General features: G+C 61.7%; 1 protein-coding gene across 1 annotated transcript; it reads left to right on the top strand.

Moving 5' to 3' along the window:
* The first annotated feature begins 7 nt into the window (after positions 1-7).
* On the top strand, positions 8-8,805 carry ahdc1 (AT hook, DNA binding motif, containing 1). Its single transcript, XM_084490395.1, is given in 11 exon segments — positions 8-358; positions 441-506; positions 901-2,436; positions 2,438-2,859; positions 4,277-5,468; positions 5,470-5,550; positions 5,553-5,630; positions 5,736-5,810; positions 5,892-6,074; positions 6,144-6,443; positions 8,434-8,805. Coding segments are annotated over 10 exon segments (4,194 nt in total). The 5' UTR covers positions 8-91; the 3' UTR covers positions 6,438-6,443; positions 8,434-8,805.
* The last annotated feature ends 1,861 nt before the right edge of the window (positions 8,806-10,666 follow it).

Below are 10,666 nucleotides of genomic sequence, written 5' to 3'. Positions count from 1 at the left end.
AAAAGAGGACGCCGGGGCCGCCGGCCAGGGGACGACGACGGGGGGGCCCCCCGCTGTGACGGACACGACGGGGGCCCCCCCCGCCGCCGCAATGGCGGCGGCGGCGGGCCCCTGCGCTGCTGCCGCACCCCCCCCACCACCACAGCTCCCCCCGCTGGCTCTGACCGTCACGTCCAAAGCGGCTCCTAAGGCCACGCCCAGATCCGGGCCCAAGCCTGGACCCAAGGCGGGCCCCAAGCCCGCGGCCCCCCGCCCGTCGCCCAAGCCGGCCCGGAGGCCCGGCCCCAAGTCCGTGCAGCGTCCCTCGTCTCAGGCGTCCGCTCACCGGCCGGGCCCTCACCCCGCCTTCCCCCGCGCGGCCGGCCTATCCAGACCGCCGCCGCCCCGCCGCCGCCGCTGCTGCTGCCGCCGCCGCCGCTGCCGCCGCCGCTGCCGCGCAGAAGGGCCCCCCCGCGGCGCTGGAGGGGGCCCCGGCCACCAGACGCCGGCGGGGCCGCTTTGTGGGGGTGAGTAGAGGAAACGATTCAATTATTCATCCCCTTTGGGTTCAGTGTGAAGGACCACTCTGCCGCTAAAGCCGCTCCTCTTATCTGATTGGACGCGGCCGGTCGTGTTTGGAGAAGGGACGACAAACCACTCGAGCCTCAGAGAACGTTCTTTAACAGATCGCTGACAGCCAGCAGCTTCACATCAATAGTTGATTAAGAATCCACAAAGTTTTGACACCGAGTGTCAGGGGCCCCTGCAGTGGCCCCTGAGGGCCACGTTGTGTGTGTGTGTGTGTGTGTGTGTGTGTGTATAACACGGGAACACGTGTGTGTGTGTGTGTGTGTGTGTGTGTGTGTGTGTGTGTGTGTGTGTGCGTGTGTGTGTGCGTGCCGGCTGTCGCCCCCCCCCCAGGTGAGGAGGATCGTGGTGAAGGTGGCCCGCATCCCCGTCAACCTCAGCCGCCGCCAGAAGAGCTACAAGATCTCCAACCTGGAGCCGGCGTCGGGCCCCACGGAGAAGGGCAGCGAGGGCCCGCCGGAGGGGGGGCCCGACCCGGTCCGCGAGCCCACCGCCCTCCTGCGCATGAAGAACAACGGCAAGAGCGTCATGGTCATGTTCCCGCCCGGCGAGCTCCCGGTCATCCTCAAGCGGCGGCGCGGGCGCCCGCCCAAGCAGGCGCCGCCGCCGGGGCTCCCCGGGGAGGCGGGGGCGGCCGGGGCGGGCGCGGCCGGGGGCGTGGCCGGCGCCGGGGGCAACCCGGACCAGCCCAAGAAGCCGCGGCGGCGGCGGCGGACGAAGCTGCCGTGCCCGTACCCGTCGTACGTCAACGACACCAACGACGTGCGCAGCGAGTACGGCGACGTGCTCTCCAAGCTGGCCTTCCTGAACCGCCAGCCGCCCGCCACCGCGCGCTGCTCGCCGCCGCGCTGCTGGACGCCCAGCGAGCCCGACAGCTTCCACGTGCCGCCGGAGAACCCGGGCATCTCCACCCTGCTGCACCGCCTCACCGGGTTCCGGCGGCGGGGGGGCGGGCGGGGCGGAGGGGCGGGGCGGGGGGGCGGGGCGGCGGGCGGCGGCGGCGGGGGGCCGGGCGGCGGCGGCGACTTCAACAAGAACACCTTCAGCGACTTCTTCGAGTCCATCGGCAAGAAGCGCAAAGCCAGCCCGCTGTCGGAGGGCGGGGGGGGGCTGCCCCGCAAGAGGGGGAAGGGCGGGGTCGGGAGGGGGGGGGGCATCGTGGGCAGCGAGCTGGGGGGGGACAAGCCGGTGAGGAAGAGACGCTCCCGGAAGAACGGGGCGCTGAGGGGGGAGACGGGGGCCGGGGGCCCGGACTGGGGCAACGGCGCTGGGGGGCCCTGGGGGGACGAGGGCGGCGGCCTGGAGAAGGGGGGGGCCTACCAGGGCTGCGGGTCGCCCAGGGGGGGGTTCTCCGCCTGCGGAGAGGCGGGCAGAGGGGGGCCCTACGGCGGCGGGGCGGCGGCGGCGGCGGCGGGCGGCGGGAGAGGGGCGGGGCCCGGCGCGGAGGGGCCCCAGGGTCTGTTCGCCGGCTACTTCCGCTCGCTGCTGGACTCGGACGACTCCTCCGACCTGCTGGACGGCGCCGCCTCCTCCTCCTCCTCCTCCCAGCAACAGAGGGAGGCCCGCAAGGCGGCGGCGGCGTCCGCACCCCCGGGCTACGAGCCGTCCAGCCCGGCGCCCGGCCCCAGCTGGTCCCCGGCCTTCCCCAAGCGGAGCCCCAAGGGCCCCGCGGGGGGCGGTGGCGGGGGCGGCGGCGGCGGCGGCCCCCCCGCGGGGCCGCCCGAGGGCCCCGCCCAGACCCCGCCCTGCTGCTCGGCCCGGACGCCCTACAGCTACGCCGCCCTGGCGCAGACCTCGCCCACGCCGCCCTGCTACCCCAAGTCGGCGCCGCCCTCCCTGTCGCTCTCCCACTCCCCCAGCAGCCCCCACCCCTCCTCCTCCTACGGCTCCTCCTACTCCTCCGGCTTCTCGGCCGGGTCTCCGCCCGGAGGAGGAGGGGGAGGAGGGGGGGGAGGGGGGGGGCGGGGGCGGCGGCGGCGGCGGTGGTCCGGGGGCCCCCCAGCGGCCCCTGGACTGCAGCTTCCCCCTGGGGCCCGGGCAGGGCAAGGGCGCGGCTCTGATGAGCGCGGCCCAGATGGGGTACCCGGGCGGCTACCAGCTGGCCGCCAAGCGGGGCTTCGGCGGGTACCCGGGCGCCGGCGGCGCGGGCCAGCCCCCGGCGGTGCGCGGGGACCTGGGGGGCCCCACCTCCCCGGGGGGGGGGTACATGTCCGTGGCGAAGTGCAGCCCGTTCGGCTCCTCGGTGTCCCCCGACGGCTACCGCCACTACAACGCCAGCCAGTGGAGCTACAGGTACAGCAGCAGCAGCAGCATGGACAGGGACTCCTTAAGGGGTCCGTAAGGGGTCCTTAAGGGTTCCTTAAAGGTCCCGTGACGTCGCGCCACCAGGTGTGAGTGTGATTGGCCGTTTTTGGAAATCTGCCCCTTATGACGTCACAGGTGGGCGTGTCCACCTGTGACGTGTCCAGAGCCGTATAAAGACAGAGAGTTGCGACAATAGGGGTTCAAAGTTCCACTGGTCACGTGGTTTTGTGTTGTTGATAATTATAAAAAAAAACTAAAAAAACTGGTAATATTATGATGCTACATCCATCACTTCTGTTCCTGGACCAAAGTGGGCCTCAGATAGGAAGCGAGTGACAAAGTGACGGTTGCCGTGCCTACGTTAGCTCTTTGACTGCCTTAGTAGCCCTCAAGATATAAGAGAATGTACAGGATTGTGAATTTGCGTAATTAGTAGTAAAACAACCGCTAACAAACCCTCAGAGTCTCAGAGAGTTCCATCCCAACTTCCGGGAACTATTTATAGGCTGCATGAGAGTGAACAGAGTTGTCGCAACTCTTTCTTTACACGGCTCTGGATCAGCCTACCGCAGTGCATCCGTCACACACACATCACTAGGTGGACACGCCCACCTGTGATGTCACAAGGGGCAGATTTCCAAAACGGCTCGTGGAGGCCGATCACACTCCCACCTGGTGGCGCGTCGTCACGGGACCTGACAAACGTTGATGTTTATGTTTTAAAGCAAAGCGACAAACGGTTAAAGTCGGTTCAGAGTCGGTTGTGATCGTACCGCGGCTCGTTTTGTCTCTTTCGTTCTGTCATTTGTATTCTTCTACTGAATGAATGGATTCATTTGTGACATTGATAACAATTTGATAATGAAGTATTGATGGGGTGTGTGTGTGACTGTGTGTGTGTCTGTGTGTGTGTGTCTGTGTGTGTGTGTGTGTGTGTGTGTGACTGTGTGTGTGTGTGACTGTGTGTGTGTGTGTGTGTGTGTGTGTGTGTGTGTGTGTGTGTGTGACTGTGTGTGTGTGTGTGTGTGTGTGTGTGTGTGTGTGTGTGTGTGTGTGACTGTGTGTGTGTGTGTGTGTCTGTGTGTGTGACTGTGTGTGTGTGTGTGTGTGTGTGTCTGTGTGTGTGTGTGTGTGTGTGTGTCTGTGTGTGTGTGTGTGTGTGTCTGTGTGTGTGACTGCGTGTGTGACTGTGTGTGTGTGACTGTGTGTGTGACTGTGTGTGTGACTGTGTGTGTGTGTGTGTGTGTGTGTGTGTCTGTGTGTGTCTGTGTGTGTGTGTCTGTGTGTGTGACTGTGTGTGTGACTGTGTGTGTGTGTGTGTGTGTGACTGTGTGTGTGTGTGTGACTGTGTGTGTGTGTCTGTGTGTGTGACTGTGTGTGTGTGTGTGTTCTGTGCGTCTTCCAGACAAGGCTACGGCGGCTGGGCTGCGGACAGCTTCGGCTCTCAGTACCACAACTACAGCGAGTACGGCTCCAGCGAGTCCAAGGACATCCTGGACATCTCCAACTACACCCCCCAGAAGGCCAAGCGCCAGCCCTTCCCCGAGAGCCTATCAGAGTCCTCCTCCGACTCGTCTCACCTGAGCTCTGCCGCCACGGGAAGCGGGCCTAGCTCCGGTGGCGGCGGCGGCGGCGGCGGCGGCGGCGGGGGGTCCTTCAAACAGAGGGACTCGGGCCCCGCGTGCGGCGGCGGCGGCGGCGGCGACGGCGGTCAGTCCAGCCTGTCCAGCCTGGAGAAGCTGATGATGGACTGGCACGAGAGCGCGGCGGGGCCCTCCTACAACTGGAGCCAGAACGTCCTCTTCCAGAGCGCCGGCGCCGGCGGCAAGCAGGGCCGCGGCCGGCGGAAACGGGCGGAGCCTCCGCCGGAGAAGGAGAGGGGGGCGCACCCCCACCCTCACCCCCACCCCCACCCCCACCCGGACTCCCCGTCCATCCCGTCCCCCGGCCCCGCCGCCAAGAGGGGCGGCGGCGGCGGCGGCGGCGGGCGGCCCCGCGGCTCCAGGGGGGGCCGGGGAGGAGGAGGGGGGGGCGGTCTGTCCCCGTGCCAGAGGGAACGGCCCTTGGGGGCCAAGGGCAGGGCCCGGTCGGCCTCGGGGCCGGGCGGCGGCGGCGGCGGCGGCGGCGGCGGCGGGGGGCCCCAGGCGGGCGTGGTGCCCGAGGGCCCGGAGCTGTTCCCGGAGGGGCCGGACTACTACAGCGGCGACAGCTGCAGCCTCTCGCCGCTGGCCACGCCCACCTCGGCCGCGCCGGGCCCCTACCTCCAGGACCCCTCCGAGTACCCGTCGCCCTACTCCGCCCACCCCTCCACGCCGTCGTCCGAGGAGCGCTACCCGGCCATCTACCCCGGGGAGTCGTCGTCCTCGCTGTCGCCCGGCGTGTCCTCGCCGCCCTACCCCCCCAAGCCCACGCCGCCGCCGCCGCCCGCCGCCGCCGCCGCCCAGCAGCAGGCCTTCCACCCCGGCGGCCCGCCCAGGACCTTCTCCCCGTCCTGTTCCCCGGCGCCGCGGGGCGCCGCGCCGCACGGGGGCAGCAGCACGGCGCTCAGCCCCCCCCACCGCGGCGGCCACCCCCCCCCCCCCGCTGCCGGCGCCGGCCCCCCCCCCCAAAGACCCCCAGTACTCGCAGTACGACTCGCCCAGCTACTGTAGCTCGCCCTTCTGGTACGGCGGCCAGTCGTCCACAGCGGCAGCCTCAGCCCCCACCAGACGACGGCGACGACGACGCACCCCGGGGGCCACGCCGGCCCCGCCCCGCACGCCCACCCCCACAACCCCAACCACCCCCACAACCCCAACCACCCCCACAACCACCCCAACCACCCCAACTCCCACATGAGTCCCCACGGGCTCCACGCCGCGCAGGGCAACCCCCTGGGCAGCCCGCACGCCAACGCGCTGGCGCAGCTCAACCCCAGCGCCCACCCCCACCCCCACGCCGCCCACCCCCACCCCCACGCCGCCGCCGCCGCCGCCACGCACCCCCACGCCGCCGCCCTCAGCCCGCACGCCAGTGCCCAGCACCCGCTGCACGCCGGCGCCGCCCACCTGCACCCCAACCCGCACGCCCACCCCAACAGCAGCCAGACGCCGCACCCGCACCCCCACCCGCACCCCCACCCCCACCACGGCAACCCCCACCTCCACCCGCACCACACCCCGCACTCCAGCCCCGGCCTCCAGCCGCCCCCCCACCACCCCAACGCCCCCCCCTCCTCCTCCTCCATGGGCTTCGAGGAGCGCCACCCCCCCCCCTCCCCCATGGCCCACAAGCGGGACCTGGGCGGGGGCCAGGGGCAGCAGCAGCAGCAGCAGCAGCAGCAGCAGATGGGCCCCGGACACCACCAGGGGCCCCTGCCTCACTCCCCGTACCACAAGCCCCCGCTGGACTCGTCGTCCCCCCACCAGGAGGACATGGGGGGCTACGCCCTGCCCCCCCACCAGCCCTACCCGGGCGCCGGGGGCCAGCGCTACGTGACGGCCCAGGCGGGCCGGGGTGGGGGGGGGGTGTTGTGCCAGCTGCTGGAGCCCTCCGCCGACGACGGCTTCAGCGTCACCAGCCTGTAGCAGCAGGTAGGACACCCCCCCCCCCCCCCCCCCGTCCAGGCGCTGGGGGGGTCCTACTCTGACCAGCAGCGGTGTTGTTGTTGTTGTTGTGGAAGTTCACGCGTTCACACGTTCACGTGAACCAGTTCAAACTAAAGAAAATGAATGAATGAATTCACGTTCATAGTTTCACACCGGTTCAGTTTTGAACTAGTTCATGTTCAGTTCATTCAACTGTTTTTTTTTTAGAAACCAAAGAAAAACTGTGGGAGTGAGTATTCTGTGCTTATCTTTTAAAATGAATCCTCTCCATTACCTGCTGCCCATCACTACAATCTCAGATTGTTGTGGATATTATTTGTACACCTGTTTTATTCATCACAACTAAGGCAGTAACTCTATCTAATAAACACGTCATCTGGACCCAAGCGTCAATTCAGAACGTCACAAAATTCTAAGTTATTTAGTTAAAAATTAAATGAAATGTTACGTTCAAAGTTCATAGAAAAATGAACTTGTTCAATGAACTAGTTCTTTTGAACTAGTTCATAGTTCTTTTGAACTACTAGTTCTTTTGAACTAGTTCATAGTTCTTTTGAACTACTAGTTCTTTTGAACTAGTTCATGCACAACACTGACTGCCAAATATGCCCGTCAATGTTACGTTCAAAGTTCATAGAAAAATGAACTTGTTCAATGAACTAGTTCTTTTGAACTAGTTCATAGTTCTTTTGAACTACTAGTTCTTTTGAACTAGTTCATAGTTCTTTTGAACTAGTTCATGCACAACACTGACTGCCAAATATGCCCGTCGTATGCACGCCTTTTTCCCGGCATGGTCCGCGCGTTTACACTGCCCGAGGTAAATCGCCTGCTTGAGCTAGCACCCCAATTTACCCTCCCGGACCCCACACACATTGGTTTGGGTTTCATTTTGATGTTAATGCGATTAGACGCTCCGCGGTTCCGGGGGCGGGGGGGTGGGGGGGGGTGATGGTTTGGGTAGAGGTGTTGCTGCGTTGTCTCTACAACAGAGACAGCGCAGCGATATCAACATGAGTCGTTCTAACCGGAGAGACGGTGAAATCCACGAGCTGCTGACCATCATGGGAGAGAAGGTGATGCAGTCGCATTAAACCAAGATGGGGAAAGATGGTGTTATCCACCAGAAAGACGCAGAGGAACAATCCTTACGAGGCTTGTGTCGGGATAAAAAACAAGTGGTCAGCAAAATAAAGAACATGCTGGCGTTTTTTTTGCACTTGTAAATAGTTAATGCCGTTTGTAGCCTACACTCAGGCGTGAACTCATTCTTGCAGGCGAGTCTCTTGAATCATAAAAAAAAATAAAAAAACATTTGTAGTATGCAAATTATTCTCAAGAGGTCTACTCTCCCGTGCGTAGCCCCGCCTTCTCCCGGAAACTTGAGATAAGACGGTGAAACGGGGCGGGGCCAGGGCGGGGCCAGGGCGGGGCCTACAGTAGAGGGAGGGCCCGGAGCCAGGCCTCCTGAAAGCAGTTTCTAGGCGAGGCGTTGGATGTGATCATGAGTGACAGTCCAGAGGCGTCCTTCATGAGGAAACCTGCTGACGCGCGGGGGAGCAGCCGTCTCGTTCCCAGGGTTTTGATTTAGAGAACAATTGCCACTTGTTAACCTTTAGTCTAATAAATGCATTTCTATTCTTTTTTTTTTTTTTTTACGGTGAACGAGACAAGCTTATGAATGCATATCGCTGCTGGTCACAGGTAATAGAAATGGGCTTTCAGTTTAGATCACGTGTAAAGAGGCTGGCAGGGGTTTATATTTAATTATGGATAATGCTGAAAGACCAAGTTAACCACATTATTGAATCGGGTTGTTAACAAATAGAATAGAAAGAGTATTTCAGCACAACAAACGCAGTAAAATTAAAAGATAGTGAGTAACAATGCACCCAGACAGACAAAACCAATACTTTGACATTGGCTTCTCTTCTGACAGTGCGCGTCTCTTCTCTTCTCTCTGTCTTCCTTCCAGGTTCATCCGATCCAAGCTTTTACACTATTTGCAAATGCAACACATTTTTTTTGAACACAACCGTCTTTGTGTGAGACTGAAGGGCGAGAATTTAGCTGCCAGCCGCGGACAGTAAAGCTTTAATTCTCCAGCAACGACAATCAAGATCCAACGGCAACACAAACAAACACCAAAACGCACAAATACACACCGTACACGCACACACACGCACGCACACATGCACACACACACACACACATGCACACGCACACGCACGCATGCACGCACGCACGCACGCACACACGGACACAAACAGAATTCCTTGCACAAACACATAAAAAAAAACACACTTCTGCCATAAACAGACTCACCACACACAAAAACACAAACACAGCCCGTGAGCACAACATTAACACAACACACACACGCCTGTGGTCTCCCCAACCAAGGCCACACAGCGTGTGTGTGTGTGTGTGTGTGTGTGTGCGTGCATTTGTTCCTTTCACAAATACAGATTAACTTGCACATGTGCATACGCTCTCACACGCACACACACACACACACACACACACACACACACACACACACACACTCAGCTGGAGGGAGGGAACGGAGATGAAAGAAGATTGGCCGACTTGGACCGCCAGCGAGACAGCCTAGTGGATAAGCCCCGCCCCTTGGAGACCTGCCATGGCTGCTTCTGGAAGACTCTCAGAGCGGGGCTGCTGACGGTTTCCGAGCACCTGGACTATGGAAAATACGGATCATAATCCCTGTGCCGCAAAACCCCCCCCCTCTTCCTCTTCCTCTTCCTCTCCTCTTCCTCTTCTCTGCTTCTATCTGTTTTTTCTCCTTCCTCACCCCCTACCTTCTTGGCTGTCCTCCCCCCCACCCCCCCCCCACCCCTCAGCTCTGTGCTCTACACCCACCACCCTGAGTTTTTGTATTGTATGCCCACTGACGCGCCCCACCCCCACCCCCACCCCCACCCCCATGTCCCTGTCTCTCTCTCTCTCTGTCTGTCTCTCTGTGCTCTCTCTCTCTCTCTCTCTCTCTCTGCCTGTCTGTCCCTCTGTGTGTGTCTCTCTCTCTCTGTCTGTCTCTCTCTCTCCCTCTGTCTGTCCCTCTGTGTGTCTCTCCCCCTCTGTCTGTCTCTCTCTCTCTCTCTCTCCCCCCCTCTCTCTCTCCCCCTCTGTGTGTCTCTCTGCGGGGGGTCCAGCGGTGGGAGACTAGAAGGGGACTTTAGAAAAAAAAAAAAACCGACAGCTTCTGCTCTTGAAATACCAGCATCTGTAAATACAGGACTCCTGGCCGGAGCCCCCCCCCCCCCACCCCCCCACCCCCCCCCCCCTGTGCTCTGCTGTGGTTTCTGCTCCCTGGGGGGAGGGGAGATGTGTGTGGGGGGGGGGGGAGGGGGGAGGGGCGGGGGGTAATGCAGCATGGAGACCTGGCATCCTGTGTGTTGCAGCTTCGACTGCAAGGGAAAAAAAACAGAGAGATGTTGTTGAAAACGCCATGAACCCCCCCCCCTCCCAAAAGAGATTATTATTGTTTCCTGGTGTGTGTGTGTGTGTGTGTGTGTGTGGGAGAGTGGAGGGTGTGTATCATGTACTGTGTGTGTGTGTGTGTGTGTGTCTGCTTTGGCGTAGCGTGCGGGGTCAAATAGGAGAGGAGCCCCCTGGATGTCAATGTCTTGGCGGGGCCTCTCTCTCTCTCTCTCTCTCTCTCTCTCTCTCTCTCTTCTCTCTCTCTCTCTCTCTCTCTCTCACTCTCTCTCTCTGTCCCTCCCTTGTGTCACTCTTCTTTTTTTCTGTGGTCTTGTGTTGTTTGGTGGTTTCTGTGATGATAAAATAATGTATATCTGTCTGTTACATATCATGTATGTATCTGAGGTGCAAACTATTTAAATACACATTCTGTTCTTGCCATTGGTAATCTCGTCTGGACCCCATTACTTATTTAACGCATCGTTGGAGCAGTGCGTAGGAGTGGATGTGTGTGTGTGCGTGTGCATGCTTGCATGTGCGTGCGTGCGTGCATGCGTGCGTGCATGTGCGTGTGTGTGTGCGTGCGTGCGTGTGTGCGTGTGCGTGTGTGCGTGCGTGTGCGTGTGTGCGTGTGTGTGCGTGCGTGCATGCGTGCGTGCGTGTGTGTGCGTGTGTGCGTGCGTGCGTGCATGCGTGCGTGTGCGTGTGTGTGTGTGTGTGTGTGCAGGGTATTGGACTCAGCCCAGCCCGTCCAGCACTGCGAGCTG

This window comes from Micromesistius poutassou (genome assembly GCF_964030765.1).
Source record: "Micromesistius poutassou genome assembly, contig: SCAFFOLD_1677, whole genome shotgun sequence".
Lineage (NCBI taxonomy): Eukaryota > Metazoa > Chordata > Actinopteri > Gadiformes > Gadidae > Micromesistius > Micromesistius poutassou.
This window is presented reverse-complemented; position numbering and strand designations above follow the sequence as displayed.